Raw genomic sequence first — 25511 nt, forward strand, 5'->3', positions numbered from 1 at the left:
GAGAAAAAGGTTAGATTTTTTTCAACATACCTCCCAAAATTCTCATACCCACATCTTGTCTACTCCTCTAATGTCAACATTCTTATCTTTTTTGTCGCTTTCTATCAGCCTGATGTCAACAATAGACACATGAGGCTGTGCTTCCATTTTCTAAGCCTATCTATCCATCCACAGGCCAGCCAAACTGATACACTGAAGAGATAATGAATCAGAGGCCGTGCTTCGAGACAGTAATAGAAGATAATAGAACACAGGCTGTCCTTTGGTTTCAAACGCAGGCCATTGCAAATTGCCAGCCAAACTGTAAGTTCATCAAGACGACAAGGGTTTTCATGTACCTGAAAAATGGGCCCAAAACAAACGGACACAACTTGAAACTCTCTCTCTCTGCTTATTAAATGCTTGTGTTTCCTATTTAGCAATTAATGGCGATGTCATGTCGCTGCTAGCAGTTCTAAACGGGCCAGAGACCGCAAATTTGCCGTTTGTTTCAAAAGGGGTCTGGCAATAAATGAAGGGGAACCCAGAAAGATCTCCAACGATCCTTTCAAAATTCAAACGAATGTGTTATGAGAAGTGGTATTACAACACTTCCATATTAGTTTAGAACTTTTTCTATCACACTAGCCTAGAACTTTGAAATAAAGTCTCAAACGTTATTAGTAGATATTGTTCATTTTACTCTGTTACGTATCGTCATCAGCTTCATGGTTTTAAAATGTGTCTATTGGGGAGAGGTTTCTATAACTTTATGAGGAATGTTTTGTTCCTAACTCCAACCGATGTGGATCTCACAATCCACCCCTCTTGGGGGCCTAGCGTCCTCATTAGCACACCGCATGGTGTCTAGCTTTGATATCATTTGTAATAGCTCAAGCCCATTACGTATCACCATCAGCCTCACGGTTTTAAAACGTGTCTATTAGGGAGAGATTTCCACATTCTTCTAAGAAATAGTTTGTTCCCCTCTCTAACCGATGTGGGACCTCAGAAATGTCTTGGTCACTCGCTATAGCATAGCCTACCTAGTTAGATATGTACTTGTTCTTTTGATCATTTAACTATTAACTAGTCTTGTTTTGTTGGATTTTTTTTTTTTGTTTTTTTTTTGGGCTTTTTCCACGGACAAAAGATTCGGAAATATATTAATAATGAAAAGAACTCTCTCTTTTTTTTAATGTTTGAACTGTTTTATAATCTTTTGTAGCTTCGAATTACTTGAGCCCCTGCACGACCATTTAGGCTGCTTCTTTCACTGTCTTAGTTTCTGTCCATTTTTCATTAAAAAGCTCTGTCTTTCTCTCAATTAGACTGTGAGAATGCTTATCTTGTAGGCTGCATGCAATTCTCTGAAAGCTCAATCTCTTTAGTCATAACTCCAAATGTCATCCTTGATTCATGGCATCACGTCTCAGACAGTAAACATCGTACTTTTCTGAAATGGGTCAGCTCAAAGTTCCACTATTGTTCTGTATTTGTTGGGTTTTTTCTCTTTTGTGCTTTGGAGCTCGCTGCCATGGTTCTGAGGTCACTGTGAAGTTCTTGGAGGCTCCTAATGCTTTCTCTCGCATAAAGTCAGCCACATTTGTGTTCGAAATTTTAGTGAACGGCCACAGTTATAAGTGCAAGGACTGCGACATCAGTTGTTCGGTACCTTCAACTCTATCAGTTCATTGAACTGGCTTGTTTGCTTGTTTGCTTGGTTGCTCTCTCTCTCTGTCTTTCTTTTCTTCTTGTGATATATAATTCTCCACTTTAGTTGGTTGATTTAGTAAGATCATGGATGTTTAAGCCTCTTTATCTGTTGATTTCTTTACTTTTGATGGCCTCTTGAATGAAATTATTGAAGATTGTTGCTGCTTGAGAATTAGATCGGAACTTTATGTGAAATCCCATGTCGATTGGGAGGGAAACAAAGCATTTCTTATAAGGGTGTGGAAACCTCTCCCTAGTATACGTGTTTTAAAAACCTTGAGGGGAAGCCCGGAAGGGAAAACCCAAAGAGGACAATATCTGCTAGCGGTGGGCTTGGGCTATTACGAATGGTATCGGAGCATTGTGAGATCCCACACTGATTGTAGAGAGGAACAAAACATTTCTTATAAGGATGTAGAAACCTCTCTCTAGCAGACGTGTTTTAAAAACTTTGAGGGGAAGTCTGAAAGGGAAGGCCAAAAGAGGACAATATCTGCTAGCGATGGGCTTGGGCTATTACAAATGGCATCAGAGCATTGTGAGATCCCACATCAGTTGGAGAGGGGAATGAAGCATTCCTTATAAGGGTGTGGAACCCCTCTCCCTAGTAGACGCGTTTTAAAAACCTTGAGGGGAAGCATGCAAGGGAAAGTCCAAAAAGAACAATATCTGCTAGCGGTGGGCTTGGGCTATTACAAATGGCATCAGAGCATTGTGAGATACCACATCAGTTGGAGAGGGGAATGAAACATTCCTTATAAGAGTGTGGAACCCCTCTCCCTAGTAGACGCGTTTTAAAAACCTTGAGGGGAAGCCTGAAAGGGAAAGTCTAAAAAGAACAATATCTACTAGCGGTGGGCTTGGGCTATTACAAATGGTATCAGAGCATTGTGAGATCCCACATTGGTTGGAGAAGGGAACAAAGCATTCCTTATAAGGGTGTGGAAACCTCTCTCTAGTAGACGTGTTTTAAAATCGTGAAGCTGACGACAATACGTAAACGGGCTTGGATTGTTACACTTTCCGAATTTGACTCCCATTTGCTGAGAATTAGCTACTACATTACTTAGAACTTCAAGACAGAACATTCTTGTCTAGATTTGATGTGTCTCCTCATGTTTATCTTCACTTCCCAGTGTAGTTTTGTAACTGATAATTAACTCAAGTGTATCTCTACTTCTCTCCTGCAGCTTGATAACAGCCACCCTTTAGGCTGTAATGAAGGAAACATTTTCTACTCTGAATTGGAGGATGGAGTGCACAAATTCAAGGTCTGCACTAATTTTTCCAAGGGAGTTAGCTGTTCTAGCTACAACTGGACTGTTGGTAAGAACTATAAGAACCTTCATTGTTGTTCTTAGTCAATACAGTATTTGGATCATCAGCCTCATAGCTTCACATAAGATGATTGAACTTGGTCAAAATCTCTCTTGATTTTGTATATTACATGAACTGAAAGAAAAACTGTTAGTTTTCCCCCAAGAACTTTGCTAATTTCTTTAGTATCCATTATTTTGCAGATACAGTTCCCCCCACAGCCTCTATTATGGCCTCAACGATGTTCACGAACGCGTTAAATGTTTCCGTAAATATTTCTTTCTCCGAACCTTGTAGTAGGGGTGGAGGTTTCGGATGTTCATCCGTAGAAGCCTGCAACGTGAGTAGGTGGCTGCTTACATTTTTGTAATGCTTAATGATACTGTTGAGAAGTTTCATTGTAAGAGTCCAAACCCACCGCTAGTAGATATTGTCCTCTTTGGGTTTTCCCTTTCAGGCTTTTCATAACGCATGTGCTAAGGAGAGGTTTCCACACCCTTATAAAGAGTGCTTCGTTCTCCTCCCCAACAGATGTGAGATCTCACAATCCACCTCTCTTCAGAGCCCAGAATCCTTGCTGGCACTTGTTCCCCTCTCTAATCAATGTGGGACCCTTCAATCCACCCCTTTTCAGGGCCCATCGTTCTCACTGACACACTGCCTAATGTCCACCCCCTTTGACGCCCAGTGTCTTTTCTGGCACTCGTTCCCCTTTCTATTCGATGTGGGCCCCCAATCCACTCCCCTTCAGGGCCCAACGTTCTCGCTGACACACTACCTGGTGTCTACTCCCCTTCGGGGTTTAACCTCCTTGCTAGCACATCGCTCAATGTCTGGCTCTGATACCATTTGTAACAGCCGAAGTCCACCGCTAGCAGATATTGTCCTCTTTGAGCTTTTCCTTTTAGACTTTTTAAAACGCGTCTACTAGGGCGAAGTTTCCACACCCTTACAAAAAAATGCTTCGTTCTCCTCCCCAACCGATGTGGGATCTCACATTCTTCATCTTGATTCTTTTCTATACGTCCTCGAACCAGTTCCACGAATCATACAAAACTACAGAATATTGAAGCAAAGATATCTAAAAGTAAAAATGTTCTATGCATATTGTCTAGTTCTGGCAGGAAAGATTCATACTAGCAGGAAAAAAACCAAAATCTAATACAAAAAACTGTTTATTGCAGCTACTTGTGTACGGTGAAGGGCATGTTATACCATCATCTTTCAAAGTTCTTCAGCCCAACCTCAAATACTCACTCTCTGTGTCCTTGCTATCTACCACTCAATATGGAAGAATTATATTAGCAATGGATAAGAACTTCTGTACTGATAGAGCAGGAAATCTATTCACAAGAACAGAAAATTCAATATCATATGTGCACTTTGGTAAGCAAGCTTATTGACAATCATTATGTCCCATTTTTTAATTCTTTTGGAAATTGTTACACAAAATTTTGAACTTGACAGACAGAAGAAAACTACTCGCCAACCTGAAAACTGGTGTTCCCGAAAGACTACTCGAGCTCAACAACGACACCAGACTGGTACAAGCAACAAACAAACATGACAACTTAAAGGTGTATTTATACTTTTCAGAATCAGTTCTTAATTCATCTATGGAAGTTTTGAATTCACTTGAAGTAAGCGAAGGAACGCTTCGTCCAATGAATGGAAGGAGCCTTGGAAATCGAAGATTCAGCTTCATGGTCAGTGGTTTTGTTCATTGTAAATGTTCATCTGTGTATGTTTGATCTAATATGCAATCCCTTTTCCAGGTTTCAAATGTTTCTGAAATTGCTATAATCTCTGTGAGCCTCAAGCCCAGCTCTGTAGTGAGCAGACAAGGAAATCCTGTTGCACCACTGCCACCAGTTACTTTTCTTTATGGTAAACAATGCTTTTAGCTAAGGAAGCTATTAGCAGAACTTTTTACTTCACCTATGACAATAATCATGTAACAGCCCAAGCCTACCGCTAACCGATATTGTCTGTTTTGGCCCATTATGTATAGCCATCATCCTCATGATTTTAAACACGTCTGCTAGGAAGAGGTTTCCACACCCTTATAAGGAATGCTTCGTTCCCCTCTCCAATCGATGTGGGATCTCACAATCCACCCCATTGGGGGTCCATCATTTCCACTGGCACACTGCCCAGTGTCTGGCTCTGATACCATTTGTAACAACTCAAGCCTACTACTAATAGATATAACCGCTATGGCTCGTTACGTATAGCTGTCAGCCTCACAGTTGGAGAGGAGAATAAAGTATTTCTTATAAGAGTGTGGAAACCTCTCCCTAGACGACGTGTTTTAAAACTTTGAGGGGGAGCCCTTGAAGGGAAAGCCCAAAGAGGACAATATTTGCTAACAGTGGGCTTGGACTGTGAAAAATGGTATCAGAGCTAGACACCAGGCAGTGTGCCAGCGATGATGCTAGGCCCCCAAGAGGGTGGATTGTGAGATCCCACATCGGTTGGATAGGGGAACGAATCATTCCTTATAAGGGTGTGGAAACCTTTTCCTAGTAGACTCGTTTTAAATCCTTGCAGGGAAGAAAAAACCCAAAGATAACAATACCTGCTAGCGGTGAGTTTGGGCTATTACAAATTAATACTATATTCTTCTAGTAAACTTATAAATTTCACAAGTCTAAGGATTCCATCATTCAAAACAAACTGTGAATTTCAGATTCTATTAGACCAACTGTAATGCTCAATACAACTACTCCTATGAGGACTAAAGAGAAAATATTTTTGGTCACTGTGAACTTCATGAAGCCTGTATTTGATTTCAACTCGTCCTGTGTATCGATTCGTGGTGGTCGTTTGCAGAGGCAAGTTAGTGTATATTAAGTTCTTCATGAAACCAGATTGTCCTTGCTTCCATTTTTCCTTACATAATCGTCTACGTCCAGCTTTAGCAAGACGGGCAGGAGTGTCTACTCCGTTGAAGTACGAGCCGAGGATGAAGTTGTATTTGTCAGCGTCCCCGAAAACGTAACGGCCGATGTTGCTGGAAATCATAATGTAGCATCAAATAGTCTACAAGTGTGGCACTGTAAGCATTCACTGATAAATCTCTTTTCCTAACATTCATATACATATCAATTGTTACCTATAAGATGTGTTGTAAACAAAACATGCAGATTCTCTCCCGACGATATCTCGGGTCGTTTCGATCTTTGTAATCGCTTCGTTTGCAGCAACATCCCTCACAGCAGGACTACTCACTCTATCAACAGCTAGCCTTCAATCCGAAGGAGTACTCGTGAGATCATCGTCCTACCTGACATACAATCCTACAAGAAATATTTTTGTAAGTTATCTTATTTTACCACTTTGAATACCATGTTCTTGAGTTACAAACATAAACATGCTTAAACATATCGAAAATCGACCGCTCTAAGCAGCCTCTCTTACGTGCAGAGAATTGCTTGTCACGTTCAAATTTTCGCGCTATCTATATGGCTGCCAGTTACATTGCCTGTTGAGTACTATGAATTTGCTAATGGTTTGCAATGGAGTATTCCTTATCTTAAAGTTCCGTGGGAAGATGAACACAATCGACCTGACTTAAGTGGCTATAGCCCGGTTACTGGATCGAATCCTTATCTAGCCAAAACTTCTGATTCAAAAGTCCTTCAAAACAAGGTTCCAGGCAAAAACTTTACTATGGCTGATCAGTTATATGGATTGCCCCTTACTCCAATGGAATACAGATCGTTTTTCGAGGTACGAAGGAGTTACTTATCTTCTACTGCTCCAATGCCAGTGAAAGATTCACATTTTATTTACCATTGATCTTTATTTACAGAGCCAAAATATCATACCCCAAGCTGATGATGTTTTTGGAGCAGGAAGTTACAGTCAGTAAGTATTTGCCTTTTTATTACCAAAACAGTGGTTCTTTCTTATAGTTATGGATCAAAATGAACTGAAATATACTCAAACATTTTGAGCTTTTAAGTTAGTCAACATTCAGTGTAAGATGTTTATCAGAAGAACCGGTCTGCCTTTCATCAAAAGATGGCCCTCAAAGAGTAAAGTTCTCTATTGTTTGCATTGTCTAATGTCAAATTCCATGCTAAAAATGTTTGTTAAAATGAAGAAAGACGGTATATGAGATCCCACATCGGTTAGAGAGGAGAACGAAGCATTCCTTATAAGGGTGTGGAAACCGTGAGGTTGACGGCGATACGTAACGGGCCAAAGTGGACTATATCTACTAGCGGTGGGTTTGGGCGATTACAAATGGTATACAAACCAGAAACCGAGTGGTGTGCTAGCGAGGATGCTAGGCCCTGATAAGGGTGGATTGTGAGTTCCCACGTCGGTTAGAGAGCGAATGAAGCATTCCATATAAGAGTGTGGAAACCTCTCCCTAGAAAATGCGTTTTAAAAACCGTGAGACTGATGACGATACGTAACGGACCAAAGTGGACAATATTTACTAGCAGTGGGCTTAGGCTGTTATAAATGATATCAGAGCATGACACCGAGTGGTGTGCCAGCGAGGATGCTGAGCCCCCAAAGAGGGTGGATTGTGAGATCCCACATCGGTTAGAGAGGGGAACAAAGCATTCCTTATAAGGGTGTGGGAACCTCTTCCTAGCAGATGCGTTTTAACAACCATGAGGCTGACGACGATACGTAACGGGTCAAATAGACAATATTTGCTAGTGGTGGGCTTGAGCTATTACATATGGTATCTCTATCTCTAAATACATCTTCTTTTTTGTTTCTTGTCTACGAACTCAATAGAGGTTCCTTTTCCTTACAAACGATCGTGTCTGTTTTACACGAGCAGGTGGCAAGATTTTTATAGATGCATGTTCTGGTTGGGAATTTTTGCTGGAAGTTTGATATTCCTCCATGTACTTTTCCTTTTCATTATGAAATGTCGAAAGAAAATATACAACACACAGGGAAACTATGGAGCACTTACCTTCCCTAGATTTGAGCTATTCCTTACATTTGTTTCTCTACCTTCCATGTCGATGGCCTCGGGCGCACTATTTAGAGGTAACTTTTGAACGTTTCTTTGCTTTAGCAACCGTGTTTGCTTTATATACTTCCAGACAAAGTGCATTTCTAAAGGATGTTAAGGATCACGAACCTCCACAATAGTATGATATTGTCCACATTGAGCATAAGCTCTCATGAATTTGCTTTGATTTTCCCTCACGAACCTCCACGATAGTATGATATTGTCCACATTGAGCATAAGCTCTCATGAATTTGCTTTGATTTTCCCAAAAGGCCTTCATACCAATGGATCTTATAAAGCTCATGATCATTCCCTAAATTAGCCAATGTGAATCCTCCCCTCGAACAAAGTATACCATAGAGTCTCCCTTGAGGTTTGTATAACCCTCGAACAAAGTACACCCTTTGTTCGACACATGAGTCACTTTTGACTACACTTTCGAGGCTAGTAATTTCTTTGTTCGACACTTGAGGATTCTATTGACATGGCTCTGATACCATGTTAGGAACCACGACTCTCCACAATGATATAATATTATCCACTTTGAGCATAAGCTCTCATGGCTTTGCTTTGGGCTTCCCCAAAAGGCCTCATACCAATGGAGATAGTGTTCCTTACTTATAAACCCATGATCATTCTCTAAATTAGCCAATGTGGGACTCCCTCCGAACAATCCTCAACAAAGGATTCTAACTTGTTTTGATCTCTATTATGGCTGTGCTAGGTGGAGCTCTAGCAGGACTAATAGTAGGAGTTTTGCTGCTCGGCGTTCTATCGCTTCTTTTACTCGCCTTACTGTTGTTCCTGTCGGTCGGAATCACGTTCGGGAAGCTACTTCAGTATAAAGAAGTTCATCAAGAAGGTCAGAAATTTCATTGGTATCAAGAACTTGTTCGTGTAACTCTTGGTCCTGGCAAGAGGAGTCAATGGACATGGAAAAACCAGCCAAGCTCTATTTACCTTATCATTTTTGGGCCAATGTTTGAAGATCTGAGGGGTCCTCCAAAGTACATGCTCTCTCAGATTTCCATGGCGAATCCCAACAAACGTGGCGATCGTATAATCGCCTCCGACGACGAAACAGAAGATGCAGAAGCACCATTCATCCAAAAGCTATTTGGTATCCTTCGAATATACTACACGCTCCTCGAGTCGATCAAACGAGTCACTCTTGGAGTCATGGCTGGTGCTTACAAGGAAACAATCTCTTCTAGAACTCCAATTATTACCTTATTATGCATCTCATCATTTCAGCTCTTTTTCCTTGTTCTTAAGAAGCCATTTATCAAGAAAAAAGTTCAGTTGGTTGAGATCCTTTCGATTGCTTGTGAAGTCGGGTTTTTCGCTATTTGTGCCGTTCTCTTAGACCAAGATTTTTCGATCATGGATCAAAAGAAACTTGGAATAACCATGCTGGTGCTGTTCCTTATAGGCTACTGTCCACAACTCATCAATGAATGGTATGCATTGTTCAAACAAGCTAAGCAGCTTGACTTTGTTGGGCACTCATTCTTCATAGGACTCAAAGTGGCTTGTATTGGATTCCTACTCCTATTCTTCCCACAGAGATTCACTAAGAACTTGGAGAGTATTTTCGCAGTGACGCTTAGCGGAGACTCCGAAACCGTCGATAATTCAACTGATAGGAACAAGTCTAGCAGTCGGAGCTCGAGTAACGAGAAACCATGGCTGAAACAGCTTCGGAAGCTGGCTAAGGCTAGCTTCACTAAAGAGCAAGGTGGGACATCAACTGATCCTTCAGGAAGTGGTACTCAATGGAGTGGCCTTTGGGGGCGGAGGAGTAGGAGCAGGAGTAGCAGAAGCTCCTCCATAAGTTCATCTGATTTCAGGTCTAAATCCAGAGGTGGAGGAGGAGGAGGGTTATACAGAGAGTTTGAAACCATTTTTTCATCCAAGTGAGACTAAAACATAAATGTTTTGGTGTGATCTTATGAAAGTTCATCCATTGTTAGTTCATCATTTGGGGTTCTAAGGTGTAATCCCATCTTGTTTGTGTATAAGAGTTTCAGACTTGTTCTCACTGTTATTTAATCATTCATTCACTATTATCTAATCATTGTCCGCTTTGGTCCGTTACGTATTGCCGTTGGTCTCACAATTTTAAAACGTGTCTACAATGGTGAGGATCTAGTCCTACTTCAACAAGTGTCTCGCACTGTTCGATGATTGACTCCGGTACCATCTGTAACAACTCAAGCCTCTGGAGAAGGTCTAGCCCTACTCCAACTAGTGTCTCGCACTGTCCGGTGACTAGCTTTGATATCATCTGTAACAGCCAAAGCCTATGGAGAGGGTCTAGCCCTACTACAACTAGTGTCTCGCACTGTCTGGTGACTGACTTTGATATCATTTATAACAACCCAAACCTATGGAGAGGTCTAGCCCTACTCCAACTTGTGCGAGGAGAGGTCTAGCCCTACTCCAACTTGTGTCTCGCACAGTGAATGGCTCTGATACCATCTGTAACAGCCCAAGTCTATGAAGAGGGTCTAGCCCTACTCCAACTAGTGTCTCGCACTGTCCGGTGACTGACTTTGATATCATTTGTAACAACCCAAACCTATGAAGAGGGTCTAGCCCTACTCCAACTTGTGCCTCGCACTATTCGGTGACTGACTATAATATCATTTGTAACAACCTAAACCTATGGAAAGGGTCTAGCCCTACTCCAACTTGTGTCTCACACTGTCCGATGACTACCTCTGATATCATTGGTAACAACTCAAGCCTATGGAGAGGGTTAGCCCAAGCCTATGGAGAGGGTCTAGCCCTACTCCAACAAGTACCTCACAGTACCGGGTGAGTGACTCTGATACCACTTGTAACAACCCAAGCCCAACGGGTCTACTATGGAGAGGGACTAGCCCTACTTTAATCAGTGCCTCGCATGTTCAGTAATTGGCTCTGATACCATTTGTAACAGCCCAAGCTCACCGCTAGCAGATATTATCCGCTTTGACCTGTTATGTATCGCCGTCAGTCTCATGGTTTTAATACGCGTCTACTAGAGAGAAGTTTCCACACTCTTATAAGATATATTTAACTCTCATCTTCAACCGACGTGAGATTTCACACATTTATTCTTAAAGATCAACGTCATCAATAAATAGAAGTTATCAACTAGAACCGAGTTCAACAATTAAATTATTAAGATGGTAGCAATATAGTTTTTAATTTAGTCCTTTTATTCTCTATATTTAAAGTTTTTACTGCATAAAACTAGGAATCTAATGCCCTTCCAGCCATTGCAATTGATATAAGAAAATTCCAAGAGAATATATTAGTACGGTTTCTTTTTACCTTATTGTTCATCTCTACTTCCAAAATCATACCATTTCTTCAACCTCTCGCGTTTGATCAGATTCAGCGAGGTCATGGGGTCGTGGTTCAGCTCAAACAAATTCAGTAAAGAAGAGCAGAATCAGTCGCTTAACGAGGCCAAGCAGATTATCTCCTCTAATCCCGTTGTTGTTTTCAGGTTCTTTCAATAATTTTTCAACGCCCCCCTCCCTCCTTCTATGTTTTGATTTGATCTTCCTCGTATGAAGTTCTTATTGATTCTCTCCACCATTTACCTTTTATCACTATGTTCGATCCTGTGAGAATCAATTACGTGCAAAATGGTCAATGGTTAACTCTTATTGCTAAGAAAATTGGCTCGATTGTTATCGACAGTGAAGATTGAGGAGTTCTTGAAGTTTTGGGAGTTTTGGAAATTTGTTCTTGTTATGATTCAATAAATCTCTGTTTCGCATGGCAGCAAAACTTACTGTGGATATTGCTCGAGAGTCAAGAAGTTGCTCACACAGCTTGGAGCTAGTCATAAGGTCATTGAATTGGACCAAAAAAGTAAGTAGAATTTGCGTCTGAGATTCTGCTATAATTTTCCATGTTTTTTCATCTATAAATGTTTGTTCTAGGGCGTTCTTTGACCATGACATGACCTTGTTTATCTTGAATTAGCTGAAAATTGAGATAGAATGATGCTATTTGCCTTCTGTTTCTTCTATAGTGACTGCATAACTGATTGTGACTTATGAACTCATTGTTGATTGATGAGACTGAAAAATTTAAAAGGAGAGTTTAATTGCAAGTAATACACTTAAACTTCATCTTCCATGAATAGTTGAGCCTTTAATGGTGTTTTTGAATTCATGTTGCTTGAAGTCAGCACCCTGTTTGTTAACTGGTTTGAGTAAAATAATTGTAAGAGTCCAAGCCCACCGCTAGTAGGTATTGTCCTCTTTGGGTTTTTCCTTCCAAGCTTCCCCTCAAAGTTTCAAAAAGCAACCGCTAGGGAGAGGTTCCCACCCCCTTATAAAGTTTCAAAAAGCAACAGCTAGGGAGAGGTTTCCACACTCTTATAAAGAATGTTTTGTTCTTCGTTCTGCTCTCCAAATGATGTGCAATCTCATAATCCACCCCGTTCGGGGCCAGCGTCCTCGCTAGCACTCGTTCCCCTCTCCGATCAATGTGGGATCCACCCCCCTTCGAGGCCCAACGTCCTCGCTAGCACTCGTTTCCCTCTTCAATCGATGTCGTTCCCCTCTCCAATCAATTTGAGATCTCACAATCCACCTTCCTCTGGGCCCAGCGTCTTTGCTGACACTCGTTCTTCTCTCTATGATGTCATTTCTCTTTCCAATCAATGTGGTTCTCACAATCCACCCCCCTTTGGAGCCTAGCGTTCTCGCTAGCACTCATTCCTCTCTCTCATCGATGTAGGATCTCACAATAATCAATGTTGAGGTCAGATTTTAGATGAATTATTTCACATAACAAAACAACAAAACATGAAGATGTCAAATTGAATGTTCCTCTGTTGAGACAAGATATGTGTTTGCCTAATTCTCGTGTTGCTACAATCTCGATCAATGCTGATTGAATATTGATGATTGTGTTGTATAATTACCTCAAAACAAGTTCTTTGAGCTGCCTGTGACTGTTCTTCAAACATTATATTGATGAATTCATCCATATGAAGGTGATGGAGATGCAATTCAATCAGCTTTAGCAGAGTGGACGGGTCAAACCACGGTGCCTAACGTGTTTATCGGAGGAAAACACATCGGTGGTTGCGATGGTAACACCTGCAGACTTCTTTGCATAATGCCTAGCTTATGGTGCTTCTCCCAAATTTTTCTCATCTTCTATCTCCATTTGTGTCATTGCAGCGGTCACAAATAAGCAGAGCAGTGGTCAGCTGGTGCCACTTCTTGCTGCTGCTGGTGCCATCGCCAATGACTCTGCTCAGCTGTGAACTTTTGCTTCACTGCTTCACTATGTAGCAATGAAGCAAATGTTGGTGTCTTCCAGACTTAATTTACAAAAACAGGCATAAATGTCATGTTTTAGAGTCAATGTTGAAAGATTGTCCATTGTGCTTTAAAAATGGTTTGAAAGTGTAGTAGGTCGGGATCGAGTCAGGATCTTTTATGTGTGAGATAGGGTCGGGATCGGGGACAGAGAATGTAATTCCCATCCCCGGCTTTGTGTAGCTAACGAGGAGAAATCTTTCTCCATTTCCTTCCTGTTCCCATGTTTAAGCGAGATTCCTAGAAACGGGATTCCCAAAGGTGGGTCCCCGCAGGTTAAATAAACCTATCTAATTAAAACTTTGAATTTATAACTGTATCAGTTTATATCTTTCGTTTGATTCCATTTAAAAAAACGTTGGTGTACACATGTACAGATTCAATCAAGTTTTCGCAACAAAAACCATACAAAAGCTTATGATATTCTACTCCTAATGCATTAAATCTATAAAATTGCTCAAAATTTATGAACTAATTCCAATTTCCTTGGAGCAGCTACAAAACACAAGCAATCTCCCACTTCATAATTGGCTCTTCTTTGTCTACTCTAACATCGCCATCAAGCTTCCTACAATTATATTTACAAATAAATCATCATTATACAAATCATCATCACATATGCATATGTATATGTATGTATGTATGTATGTATATATGTATATAAGCATGTATGTATATATATGTATTCAACCATATATTTACCGGCTAATATGGCTTTGATTAGTGTCCATGATGTCATCCTTGTCGATAATGAGGTCATAACTGCAAATTACATGAATTATGCAACGTAAATATAATTTGATATAATTAAAATATTTCGGTTACTAGTTGAATTAAGTAGGTTCAAAGACGAAGTAGAAGCGAGAAATTTTTTTGCTTTAGATGTAAAATTTTAAAATTTTCCGTTTAATTTTGTAAAGAACACGGAAGGAATCATGTTACTCGAGGAGAATTATAATTTACAAGTAGTTATAAAATTTAAATTTAATATAATTGATCAATTAATTTAAAAAATAACATTTTTAAGAATTTATTAAATATTAAATTAAAAATTTTAAAATTTATTAAACAAGAAAAAATATATATTACGAAATGGCCCCTGACTTACCAAAATCACAAGTGGAGGAAGAATTCGAACTACCACACATGCACAGCTGTCTAACACCATCCGTACCAAACCCACACGTGCCGCCAGTAGCTTGGCACGCGCGGCAAAAGTCTTCGTTTGCTTGGACTGAATATTTCACACGAATCCCATAGGCCCATTGATCAGGCCCATTAAGCCTCAACGGGGCCAAATTATAAGCACTGCTATAGCCTTCACACTGAAGCTTAGTGAGATTTACGGCCTTAATGGACCCAAAAGGAACCGCACAGCACTCTGGTGGGCCGGGCCCATAAATTCGGCCCGGTCGTCTGTGGCCCAATATAGCCCAAGCCGGACAGTCATAATACTCCTCACAGCCCAGTCCGGAAACGTTTCTACAGACTAGGTGCTTGTTTGGGAACCCTTGGAAGAGTGGCGATTGGGCGGAGCAACCGATGAGGAGGAAGGCGTTATCGGCCGTCGGATTCAGGTACGGCGAACGCCATTCCTCGATGTCGAAGCCGTTGCCGCGGCGGCCGAGGACGATTGTGTCGCAGGTCGACATGTGAGGGTCGTGGAGAGTTAGGGCTTCGTAAGCGTAATCGATGTCTAGGACTCTGTAGGATCCGGATCGGATGTGGAACATTAGAACGTCGTTCATGCAGAAGAGAAGGTCGCGGTAGCCGGGATGGCCGCAGCCGTACTGGAGAGCGAATGGATAGTCGATGGTGATGTTGCCGCAGAAGGAGCGGCAGCTGTTGGAGTGGATGTTGGCGGTGGAAATGGATAGGAGAATAGACGAGAGGACGAGATAGAGGTAGAGCGGGATGATTTGAGTTGTTGTGGACATTGTTGAAGGAGATGGAAATGGAGTGAGAGAGAATCGAGTTTGAAGGAAGAGAGATTTGGTTTGGGGGAATCGATACTTTGCTTGAGACATTGAAGAATGATTAGGGAAACTTTATTCAGATGTGTGATATTGAAGAATTTGGATTGAATTTGTGACTTTAAATCATTTTTCTTCTTTCTTCTGCTTTTCTTGAGGTGATGATTTGGTTTTCAGTTTGTTTCTTGATGGCTTTCTTTTCCTTTTTCTGTAATCTCATCGGCATATTTTTGAAAACAGAGTTTTCGATGAACAATGAACATTGAAGAATCAATACACTTTTTAGTTGGAACATGATTTTGTTGATATTTTCACTATGAATTAACACTGAGTTTCTGATTTCTTTCCTATATATTTTGTGCATTTTACACTCTCTTCCTTGTGTATACATCTTGGTGATCGATTTGCCTTGCATGGTAATGGTAGAACATCCTAAGTTGGGGTAGTCAAGTTTGATCTATGCAGTTTTGACATGATATTGATTGGAACCATTGGAGTCAGCCCAAACTTAATATTTTATAGATAAGTTGGGACGAGTTTGATTAGAATTTATCATAAATTGGCTCGACTCGATCTTACCCACGAACATTTTGAAAATTTTATGTCTATAATGGTCGAAGAGAATTGGTTCTAAGAAATGGTTCAACCCGACCTAACCCACTAACATTCTTAGAGCTTTATGTCTAGAATGGTTGACGAGAATTAATTCTAATTTTTTTCTATCTAGACTTTAATTTTTAATTTTTTTTGTTAAACTCGAGATGCCTCAATCAATCAAAAAAATTTAATAGTAAATATTATATGCATTAAAAATCAAATTTACAAACAATACTTTTATCGGTAAAAACAGTTTTAAAATCATGTCATGTTTAAAAACTAAAATTACAAAATATATATATATATATATATATATATATATATATATATATATATATATTACTTATTTATTATAAGGAATAATTTTAAAACTAATGAATTTGAGACTTCAATTAAAAATCTATTTTTTAAATTTTAATTTACTAAAAATTCGATTTATTTTTCTAATTAAAAATAAAATTACTAAAATAGGGCGCGTTACAATGAAACTTAGATTAACAGAGCGACTCAGCTGAAGCCGTCTCCGCCTCTTCATCTTCATCGTTCAAAGTTCAGCAGCATCTTCTGCTTGGCTGTTCACTTCTGAATCTTACTTGAGGTACTGTTTCTTTATATTGACGGACGGCGAAAGGATTTTCTCGCCGTGATCGATGATTTCCTGGCCGTCGGTATTGTAGCGTTACCATTTGATTTAAGTTTATTGTTTGAGATCTATTTGACGATGGAAGCCACTGAGAAATCCGAAGAAACCGTCTCTAATGTAAGAATTTCTCTCTTGGAACTAACATTTCTTGCTCTTTCACAATTTTATCAACTGAAGGGCGTCTCTCGGTTATTGAATTAGGTTTCTCTTTGTAATTATTTGGAGTATACGAGTTTACAAGGCAATTCAAATTCTTCGTTAGATTTAGAATGAATTTTCGTTTGTTTATGATTCACTGGGTCTAGAAACGGCTTTTATGATAGCTCACTTGATCAATGTACTGTATACCTAAAGGTCTCTTCTAATTGTCCATTTAAGCAGGTTACTAAAAAATTGCCTGGAACTGTGAATTGGGGTACGGCAACAACTATTGCAGTGTTTGCAGGGATGTTTTATGGAGGAAGCAAAGAAGCAGCAGCTTCGGTGGTAAGTTAATTTTCTTGGGGGACAAAAATCCCCAATGTTCTATTGTAATTGTATTTTAGGACTTGCAGAAATTTTTATGTGTTTTTCTTGCTGCTGGATGCTTGGAGGTTGTGATGAAATGATACGATGGTGAGATGAGATAGTGTAAGATCCCTCATCGGTTAGAGAAGGGAACAAAACATTCTTTATAAGGGTGTGGAAACCATTCCGTAGTAGACTCATTTTAAAACCTTGAGGGGAAGCCTGGAAGGAAAAGCCCAAAGTGGACAATATCTGCTAGCGGTAGGACTTGGCCTGTTACAAATGGTATCAGAGCCAAACACCAAGCGGTGTGCTAGCAAGGATGCTGGTCCCAAAGGGGGTGGATTGTGAGATCCCACATCAATTGGAGAGAGGAATGAGTGCCAACGAGAATGTTGGGGTCCGAATGGGGTGGACTATGAGATCTCACATCGATTGGAGTGAGGAACGAGTGCCAGTGAGGACGCTAGGCCCCAAAGTGAATGAATTGTGAGATCCCACGTCGGTTGGAGAGGGAAACAAAACATTTAAGGGTGTGGAAACTTCTTCCTAGCAGACACGTTTTAAAAACCTTGAGGGTAAGCCCAGAAAGGAAAATCCAAGGAGGATAATATCTGTTAGTGGTGAGCTTACGCGGTTACATATACTCTCAACCATTTTCTCCTCATATATATATATATATATATATGCAGTATCCTTTGCAATTCTCCTTTCTGAAATGACTCATATATTCAAATCAAAATTTTCAAACTGGATGAAATTTAAGAGGGAAGCATGACAATTAACAGAGCAAGGATGCAGAAGTTACATTGAAGCTTGGGAGCACACCTGACAAGCGAGAACAATATAGGTTAATCAGAGATGCAATGGAGAAAAGATTTATCAGAGTAACACGAGGCTCAATAGTTGGTGGTGTGCGTCTCGGGATGTTTACAGCTGCATTTTACGGTCTACAAAATCTGCTAGCCGAGAAGCGTGGCGTGCATGATGTTTTCAATGTCGCTGCTGCTGGTTCTGCCACAGCTGCTACATTTGGTCTAATATGTAAGCAGCAGCTATTCCTTGGGTCTAATTCCATCGAGTTATGCCTTGTCCTAGTTTTATCAATTCTTACTTCAAAGCTTGGAGCATCTTAAATGTTTGAAGATATGAACAGAGCTGTTTAAATTACTTAAAACATCCATGTTCTCCTGAGCTTATTTTGCTATATGGCTTACTTTGCAGTGCCGGGATCGCTCAAGTGGCGTGCTAGGAACTTAGCGATGGGATCTGTTCTTGGTGCAGCATTTTGCTTCCCTCTTGGTAATAGTTATATGTTGAATGTGGTGTTTTATTGCTTGGTTATAGGAATCCTTTTCCACGTGAAAATACCCTGAATTCTTGAACTTTTTGAGTATAATAAAAGAAACAAAAAGTGGTGGGTAAGCTTGTTAGAAAGCGTTGGTGGCTGTTACTAAAGAGACATTTTGATCACAGGTTGGCTTCATTTAAAGCTTGTAGAGAAAGCAAATGAAGGCAATGAAGCACTGGCTTATCCTAGTGCAATTCAAAAGGGAGAATCAAAGAGTGGCGTCGGTGCTGCTATTCAGAGATTAGAAGAAAGCTTGAACAAATAGATTCAATGACATCTCCCGAGCGTCTTTCTACCATATTTGCTGGATTTTGTGGTGGTTTTGAAGACAATGAACTGCCCATTCTTGGGGATTTAGGGGGAAAAAATATGTTTCTACTCGATTGTTTCATCTCGTTTCTTTAGTAATTAGCCTACTCATTCACCTTTTAGAGGGCATCGGCCGAATGGTCGAACGGTCGAAACCCCCGGAGCTCTATACGTTCGAAGATTTGTCTTATAAACCAATTGTTGGTTGATTCTATCTTCCAACATTTCCTATTCAATTTTGTTTTAACATTGAGTTGATCCTTCAAGTATATTGATGTGGGAGATGAAACCAAATGGATTGGAATATTGAGTAATAATCCTTAATGAGTTTTAATCATTTGACTTACTTTTTAGAGTTGCATAGTGCCAATCCAATAATGGATTGTGCAAGATCAATGTCATGAGTAAATTTTGATATCCACCCCAAGGAATAATTAGATACAATCCTCAATAACTTGAAAAAAATGGGACCGAGAATAAACAATTGATCTCGATTAATAGACCCGCTAAAGTTTTGAGCTATATAGTACTTACTATCGATGCTACGGAGAGATATGTTTTTAAATCTCGATAGGTTTTGATTATGGGTTTCTAAGGTGGGAAAAGCAGAGACAGTGATGGATCCAAACTTTTCCTTACAACTAGCATTTGTAAATTCTAAAGTAAAAGGATGTTCATATTCTCGCACCCTTTTGGGTCTCCCCACTGGCATCCAATTCAAAGAATCTAATCTATCAATTTCGATGTTGGCAAGGCAGGAATTCAATCCCATGTAGGGAAAAGAGAGAGGGAAAATGAAAAATGACAAATGAATAGAAAGGATGGATATGGTGGTGGGCACAGATAGAGAACAAAGCTGAGCTCTCTTTATATTCTATACCAAATGGAAAATGTTCGTTCCTGTGGGTTACATACATATAATAAGTTATATCTATGAGTTATATCTAATTGCCTAAGAAAACCTTGAATCTTTTGCTCCTTTTTTTCCTATCAAGATTTGCATTAACTCATGTACATCAAACCCTTTTCCCTTTTGATCAATTGTATTAAGTCTGCTTTTTTTGACATTTATGCTTGTTTGTTCTCCTTCGGAGAATTTTAACGATATCTTTCAGGTCTTTCTCGACTACCTCGTACATTGATAGGATAGTGGGCACCATTTCGAAAATACATGGTGTTTCAGTCTCATGATCAGTATGAAGATGCCATAGCAAGGAATGTGCATTAGAGCCACGGACAAGTACCTTCACGTTCATTGAAATCATAAGGTGATCAGTTAACTACCATGAGTTCATACGCATAATGGAAGCATTTTTGAAAATGTAGAAACAGGGTTACAAGAAAACTCTGATAGACTTACCAAAGTGGGGCAAATGAAGATGAGAGATCTAGAAATGGATATGGCCACCTGTTTTGTAGGGAGAAACCATTGTTGTATCAACATGAATATGAACAAATTGGAAAGAAAATAAGAGAGAGGCCAGTGATTTTACCATAGTCTCACACAAGCATGAACGATCCATTGAAAAATTACATAAATGACTGTCCAGAGGAAGAAATATCCGATCCGAAACCAGGGGAATCGCTGAAAAGTTGTAACAGATAAGAACTGAGCTATGATATAACAGGAAGAGAGAAGCAAAATGAAGTTATTTTCATTACTTACCAAAGAATTCAAAGCGGTGTCTCCTAGCAAGAAAACGGCATTGATTGTATGCATGTTTATTATCAACTGCCACAAAAAAGGAACAAAATTGCTATTTAGACCAATGAAATTGAGTGTGTTTGAAGGCAACTACAAGCCACTTGAAAACTTTCTTAGAATCATTTTGAAATCACAAGTAGAAATGAGCTCCCAAGCAGTTTACAAGGATGTAATGTTATGCACTTTCATAAACTCAATTTGCAGCTGTTAAGCACTTACAAAATTAAGGTTGTAATCTTTGATAGTGAGAAATGGAACAATTATGAACCAAAAGACGCAATCTGTCAGCATAACAGCACCTGCATTCATCTTTCAAGAACAACAGAGAGAGCAAAAAGGTCAGCAGATTAATGAAAGGGAACCTTTTTTTTTTTTTTTTTTTCAAAACTACAAAATAAAGAAACTCAATGCACCAACCTGGAAGATAATCTGAAAGAGATAACCCCAAAATCCGGCAGGTTGACGCCTGAGATGATGTTCATCACGAAGGGATGGATTTTTCTCTGTATTTGAACCGTTTCCACCTGCAGAAGTGCCTTGCTCTGCATCTCCCTCCACATTATCCACCTTCTCACCGCCAACTTTCTTCTGATATTGGTAGCAGCCATTAATGGAGAGCAGTGATCCAAGCTAAGAACAGGACATCGGAAATTCATAAGCAAATAACCAATGAAAAGGGAGAGATAGAGATATAGAGGAAAATATGTTGAGAAAAGGGCTCTTTGAAAATGATGGGACATACCCCAAAATAAATAGTGATTGAAGTAAAAGTCCACCTGTTTCAAACAACACAACCAAAACTTTAATCTCTTCTTTGAGCTTATAAAATGTTGGAAATTTCTCCCATTTCTCTTGAAAACTTACTGAGTATAGAAGTAAAATATGTCGCCTCCATCAACAATAGCAGTGACAATGAGGAGCACCAAGAGCACACAGAAAGCCAATACTCGAAAGGCCAACAACCAAGCAGGATGTATTCCCTTAAAACAGGGCCGCCATGTTTCATCATCATACAAAGCTCCAGCTTCTTCTTCCTGAGTTTCTTCTCCATCACATGCCTTATTCCTACGGCCCTCATATTTCCATATCAAGAACAATGCAAAACTCAGTGTCACCAGAACCCATATAATGCAAAGCAGGACCCTCCAGTTGAGCCAGTAACTGGAAGTTGTTGTGTCATCTGTCATGATCGGTTGCCAAGATTTTGTGGGGGATCCTGTTAAGAAACTCATTTTGTCACCAGGGTGAGAAAAATGGAGCTTTTTTGGTCAAGGGGATAAGCTAAATGTGGGTTTAGAGATGGAAAGTGATTTTCCTTGAGGATGAAGAATACAAAACGCTAGAACAAACTGAAATTTCCCTCTTCAATTAAGAGGTTATGTTGGGTAAGAAAGAATCACTAAATTGAAACCCCTGATGTTTCCAGCTAATTGAGAAAAGGGGAAAGAATATTGAGGATGGACAGAAGAGAAATAAAAAGAATTGACAGTGACCACTTATTTTCAGGGAATCTGAGAACCAAAAGACAAAAAAAATGACAGAATTGAAGGCGACTGGGAAACCCAAAAGAAAGAATGGCTGTTGAAAACCAGAAACAAGATGATCAAAATCAAAACTCCCACCACCCAGAGCAGAAAACCCAAATAAAAGAATATCTTGTTAACAAAGAACAAGATGAAACAACATTTATTTTAAGAAAAAATCACAAACTTTCTGGAGAACCCAGGTAGAAGAAAGCTGAGAAGAAACATCATCACAATCCAAAAATGCAAAGCAGAGCCAAAGCCGGCATGTTTAAGGAAGAATCTTATGCATAAAATAATGAAATTACGCAGAAGAAGCTTGAGATGGATAAGAAACTTAAAGTAAGAACAACCCATTTCCCATTTAACCAAAGAAACATCCCAAATGGGGGAAGACAGATTCGAAACTTCAGATAAGTTTTAGGAAAGAAATATGAAAACCGAGTAACCGACATTCACAAACAACATATACTGTAAGGAATGAACAGGAGAAGCAGCTAAATTCTAAGCGAAGAAAAGAGTTTATACTTACAATGGAGAGGAAGAAAGCGGGAAAGGAGGGAGATGCTTTCCTTCTTCGGCTTGGAAGACGAATTAAATAAAGCAAAGAACAGAGAAAGAGAGAGAGAAGAAAAGGCCTGTGGAGCTTTGAGTGTAAGCTTCTCTTTTTGCCTATTACATCAACTACAGAATCCTCTGCAAAATCCCAAGCTCTCCCCATATTTCCATGCAAATTTTGTTTTTTTTTTTGTTTTTTTAATTTTCCAAGGCGCAAGGGAATTTGTGTCCCCTTTGCTTGGTTTTCATTTTCAAAAATGGGTCAATGAGGAGAGAATAATTGTGCCTGGAGTGCATAAGCTTATAAAAATAATGGACAATTTGAAATCTCACATCTTCATTAACCGTTCTAAATTTGAAATTTATTAAAACTCCAAATTAAAAAATAAATAAACAAGAAAAAGGAGAAATTTATTAGGACTCCATTTTGTATTTTGATTTTTCTTTTTCATTTTGGTCTTTATATTTTTTTTTAAAAAAACACAAATTTAGGACTTATTTGATAACAATATCATTTTCTATTTTCAAGAATTGTATTTATTTCCTCACAGTTACTTACCTTTGATTTTAAAAAATTTTATAAAAATAAGATAATAAAATAAATACATTTATCTATAAATGGAAGTCCTATTTTAAACTTCATTTTCTAAAATAAAAAATCAGATGATTATCAAAAATTTGAATATTCCGCTTTTTTTTTTTTTTTTTTTTTTTTCGTTTNATATAAATACTTAAACTAAAACAAAAGAATATAATTAAATACACATAACAAACAACGCACACTTTATACAATTATGAATTTATGATAGCTTATAAAATCAAATAAAGGATAACAATAAGAATAATAATAATAACATATGATTGTGAGGGATTTTATGGAGCAAAGCAGAGGAATTGAAAAGGTAAGGGAATGATTTGGTTATTGAAGCACCATAATTGGAAGTGGGACCAAAGTTTTTGACCAGTGATTTTGAGCCGTCTGATATTGAGCAATCCATGATCAATTTTAAGGTCAACATCGTCATGTAAGCTTTATGACAAGGCATAATAAGATTGCTGTGTTTTATATTGGTGTAGGGGTGGGACCCTAACACGTGACATATGTCCTTGCATTGGGACCCTTTTCCCTTGTGGCAAAAAAAAAAAAAAAAAAAAAAAAAAGTATNAAAGACCTCTAATAATGTATAAAGGCGTTTACCGATTAAAAAAATAAATCAGAAAAATAATGGTGGAAAGACTTGTTTTTCTTTTTCTTTTTGAAACAAATGGTTTGAAAGACTTTAGTGCTATGATAAGACTAGATATTTCTCACTCCTATCTAATTTGAAACCATGTTCATTTTATTTTTGTGTTGGGTTTCATTCTCGAGGTTCGATCTTTATAATATACATATAATAGATTCGAATCTCTGACTTGTTGGTTGAAGGTTTTCTAGAAACTTATATAAATGTTTAAACATAGGCCTAATTGCTTGCTACACTTCTCCTGCAAGAACGGATCTTAGTCCATTACCGACTTAGGATTTCGCGAGAGCACCAATAGGCGCGCATAGGTGGGTTCTACTCTATTTTCAAGCTACCAAACTTGGGTGGGTCAAAACATGGAAAATGAGCCATGCAATAGACAGATTAAGCAAAACCTTGTCGGATCATCAAGTTGCTTAAGTTGTCCAATAATGCTATGCAGGGTTCGATGCTTGCATACGATCATTTTCAAAAGATTAATCCAATTTTTCAAAATTTTGAATGACATGTCAAAAACATTTCCAAAGAAGAGAAAAATGGGTATGTAGAGAGTCAATATAAAGGGTAAATGTATAGGTAATGTAATATAATTAAAACCTGAAAAAAACAGGAAGGTTAGATTTAATCACCTGTAAGCAAAGTCCAAGGCCCATCTTCCATCTTGCTGCACTCCCTGTGAAATTGGAGAATGTTATAAATAACTTCATTTGTTTTTTTCTTGCTGTCTATATTGAAGCAAAAAGAGGAGAAAAATAACAATAGCTAGCTGTAATAAAGTACTATAGAGAAGATTTTTTTTTAGAAAAAAAACATGAAATCAAAAGAAAGAAAGCGAAGTTACACTGACAAATTGGGAAGAAAATAGTCTCCTTTATGACAAGAGAAAATTACTTTGATATATATATTTTTTTTCAGTATAAATACATGTTGCTTTTTCCCCTTTTTTTAGTAATTCAAACTAATACTCATACAAAGAGGAATTTGTTCAGAGATGAAGCCAAGTAGGAACCAAACAGAAATTCAAATTATAAACTTGTGTTGCAGAGCATACCCTTATTCTCTAGCTCCCTCTAATACTTAAGTACCAAAATAAGCATATTTGTAAAGAAGAGAGAGAGAGAGACAGAGAGAGAGAGAAACCTGGAGTTTTGAGTGATCACTGGTGAAGGGACTGAAGCAAACTCCCATGCAGTTAAAGAATGCAGAATGCGAGGGCAGAGAGGAGCAAATGCATAAATAGAATGCGTCTGAAAAGACTTCCAAAAGTGCAAAGCCAAAGCTGTAATGGCTAAGAAATTGTGTTTTTCACGTCTTCAGTCTCTGGAGTTTGTAGTGCAGTACAAGGAACTGTAAGATGAAAAAAAAAAACAAGAACCAATACAAAAAAAGTGCACAAGAAAACTGCAACCAACACACTTCAATGCTTCAAAGACTCACCTAACCACCATGCATCAGCTCACTGTTTTGAAAAGTCATGGATATGAGCAGGATTGGTTCATCCAAAAAGTACCATTTTCCCTGAGAGACTCCATTTTGGCCTTTTGCTATAACCAAAACAAAGAGCATTTTATATAACGTTTCACCTCCGAAGTTGATTATATTATTTATAGGGTGGAATGTTGATAGGCTAAGCAAGATAAGGCACCTTAATTGGCAGTGAGAATCCCTGGGTTAATTGGGAAAGGTTGAATTTAGAAGCAGTAATAAAAATTTGTAAAAACATAGTAAATGGGTCTTCAAATAATGTAAAATAGTTGGTAGAAATA

At 38.8% G+C, this 25511-nt stretch overlaps 5 protein-coding genes and 1 long non-coding RNA gene across 10 annotated transcripts; 4 read left to right on the forward strand and 2 right to left on the reverse strand.

Annotated features, from left to right (window-relative positions):
* The first annotated feature begins 1212 nt into the window (after positions 1-1212).
* On the forward strand, positions 1213-10072 carry LOC111490245. 3 transcript variants are annotated; one of them, XM_023138790.1, is made up of 13 exons: positions 1213-1650; positions 2886-3021; positions 3216-3352; positions 4197-4398; positions 4480-4718; positions 4788-4899; positions 5702-5846; positions 5928-6070; positions 6159-6328; positions 6439-6744; positions 6827-6882; positions 7820-8034; positions 8724-10072. In XM_023138790.1, the coding sequence occupies exons 1-13, from the start codon at positions 1441-1443 to the stop codon at positions 9917-9919; spliced, it is 3267 nt and encodes a 1088-aa protein (XP_022994558.1). In that variant the 5' UTR covers positions 1213-1440; the 3' UTR covers positions 9920-10072. The 3 variants fall into 3 exon arrangements, with proteins under 3 accessions (XP_022994558.1, XP_022994559.1, XP_022994560.1); XM_023138791.1 differs by lacking the exons at positions 1213-1650; positions 2886-3021 and having other exon boundaries at positions 3218-3356; XM_023138792.1 differs by lacking the exons at positions 1213-1650; positions 2886-3021 and having other exon boundaries at positions 3301-3360.
* Positions 10073-11271: 1199 nt separating this feature from the next.
* LOC111490321 (glutaredoxin) lies at positions 11272-13662 on the forward strand. Its single transcript, XM_023138912.1, has 4 exons — positions 11272-11498; positions 11781-11869; positions 13005-13103; positions 13195-13662. The coding sequence occupies exons 1-4, from the start codon at positions 11395-11397 to the stop codon at positions 13278-13280; spliced, it is 378 nt and encodes a 125-aa protein (XP_022994680.1). The 5' UTR covers positions 11272-11394; the 3' UTR covers positions 13281-13662.
* On the reverse strand, positions 13647-15565 carry LOC111490288. Its single transcript, XM_023138868.1, has 4 exons — positions 14444-15565; positions 14038-14097; positions 13889-13903; positions 13647-13840 (listed from the first exon to the last, which is right to left on the reverse strand). Exons 1-4 carry the CDS (start codon positions 15360-15362, stop codon positions 13800-13802), a joined length of 1035 nt encoding a protein of 344 aa, XP_022994636.1. The 5' UTR covers positions 15363-15565; the 3' UTR covers positions 13647-13799.
* An 822-nt stretch (positions 15566-16387) lies between these two features.
* On the forward strand, positions 16388-19032 carry LOC111490310. The gene is made up of 5 exons (XM_023138898.1): positions 16388-16665; positions 16930-17034; positions 17844-18099; positions 18280-18357; positions 18532-19032. Exons 1-5 carry the CDS (start codon positions 16627-16629, stop codon positions 18669-18671), a joined length of 618 nt encoding a protein of 205 aa, XP_022994666.1. The 5' UTR covers positions 16388-16626; the 3' UTR covers positions 18672-19032.
* A 527-nt stretch (positions 19033-19559) lies between these two features.
* On the reverse strand, positions 19560-25282 carry LOC111490287. 3 transcript variants are annotated; one of them, XM_023138865.1, is made up of 10 exons: positions 24886-25055; positions 24375-24418; positions 21285-21636; positions 21163-21196; positions 20838-21050; positions 20640-20729; positions 20382-20447; positions 20209-20300; positions 20076-20123; positions 19560-19959 (listed from the first exon to the last, which is right to left on the reverse strand). In XM_023138865.1, the coding sequence occupies exons 2-10, from the start codon at positions 24403-24405 to the stop codon at positions 19842-19844; spliced, it is 1044 nt and encodes a 347-aa protein (XP_022994633.1). In that variant the 5' UTR covers positions 24406-24418; positions 24886-25055; the 3' UTR covers positions 19560-19841. The 3 variants fall into 3 exon arrangements, with proteins under 3 accessions (XP_022994633.1, XP_022994634.1, XP_022994635.1); XM_023138867.1 differs by lacking the exon at positions 19560-19959 and adding an exon at positions 25183-25282 and having other exon boundaries at positions 20072-20123; positions 24886-25065; XM_023138866.1 differs by lacking the exons at positions 24375-24418; positions 24886-25055 and adding an exon at positions 22476-22563.
* On the forward strand, positions 22521-23751 carry LOC111490335. Its single transcript, XR_002719547.1, has 2 exons — positions 22521-22597; positions 23391-23751. It is a non-coding gene; the product is annotated as an uncharacterized LOC111490335 (long non-coding RNA).
* Positions 25283-25511: the final 229 nt, after the last annotated feature.

Source organism: Cucurbita maxima, unplaced genomic scaffold (assembly GCF_002738345.1).
Source record: "Cucurbita maxima cultivar Rimu unplaced genomic scaffold, Cmax_1.0 Cma_Scf00015, whole genome shotgun sequence".
In the NCBI taxonomy this organism is placed as follows: domain Eukaryota; kingdom Viridiplantae; phylum Streptophyta; class Magnoliopsida; order Cucurbitales; family Cucurbitaceae; genus Cucurbita; species Cucurbita maxima.

What these genes read in the sequence shown, in the direction of transcription:
- LOC111490287 (XM_023138865.1), bottom strand. Translation starts at nt 24,405, where the DNA reads ATGGAAGATGGGCCTTGGACTTTGCTTACAG. An exon ending in GCCTTGGACTTTGCTTACAG is followed by an intron (nt 21,637 to 24,374) that starts GTGATTAAATCT and finishes GTTTCTTAACAG; the next exon opens with GATCCCCCACAAAATCTTGG. An exon ending in CATGCTTGTGTGAGACTATG is followed by an intron (nt 20,124 to 20,208) that starts GTAAAATCACTG and finishes CCTACAAAACAG; the next exon opens with GTGGCCATATCCATTTCTAG.
- LOC111490245 (XM_023138790.1), top strand. Translation starts at nt 1,441, where the DNA reads ATGGGTCAGCTCAAAGTTCCACTATTGTTCTGTATTTGTTGGGTTTTT. An exon ending in ATCGAAGATTCAGCTTCATG is followed by an intron (nt 4,719 to 4,787) that starts GTCAGTGGTTTT and finishes TCCCTTTTCCAG; the next exon opens with GTTTCAAATGTTTCTGAAAT. An exon ending in AATACAGATCGTTTTTCGAG is followed by an intron (nt 6,745 to 6,826) that starts GTACGAAGGAGT and finishes CTTTATTTACAG; the next exon opens with AGCCAAAATATCATACCCCA.
- LOC111490310 (XM_023138898.1), top strand. Translation starts at nt 16,627, where the DNA reads ATGGAAGCCACTGAGAAATCCGAAGAAACCGTCTCTAAT. An exon ending in CCGAAGAAACCGTCTCTAAT is followed by an intron (nt 16,666 to 16,929) that starts GTAAGAATTTCT and finishes CCATTTAAGCAG; the next exon opens with GTTACTAAAAAATTGCCTGG. An exon ending in TGCTACATTTGGTCTAATAT is followed by an intron (nt 18,100 to 18,279) that starts GTAAGCAGCAGC and finishes CTTACTTTGCAG; the next exon opens with TGCCGGGATCGCTCAAGTGG.
- LOC111490321 (XM_023138912.1), top strand. Translation starts at nt 11,395, where the DNA reads ATGGGGTCGTGGTTCAGCTCAAACAAATTCAGTAAAGAAGAGCAGAAT. An exon ending in AATCCCGTTGTTGTTTTCAG is followed by an intron (nt 11,499 to 11,780) that starts GTTCTTTCAATA and finishes TTCGCATGGCAG; the next exon opens with CAAAACTTACTGTGGATATT. An exon ending in ACACATCGGTGGTTGCGATG is followed by an intron (nt 13,104 to 13,194) that starts GTAACACCTGCA and finishes GTGTCATTGCAG; the next exon opens with CGGTCACAAATAAGCAGAGC.
- LOC111490288 (XM_023138868.1), bottom strand. Translation starts at nt 15,362, where the DNA reads ATGTCTCAAGCAAAGTATCGATTCCCCCAAACCAAATCTCTCTTCCTT. An exon ending in TTCCTCCACTTGTGATTTTG is followed by an intron (nt 14,098 to 14,443) that starts GTAAGTCAGGGG and finishes TGTAATTTGCAG; the next exon opens with TTATGACCTCATTATCGACA.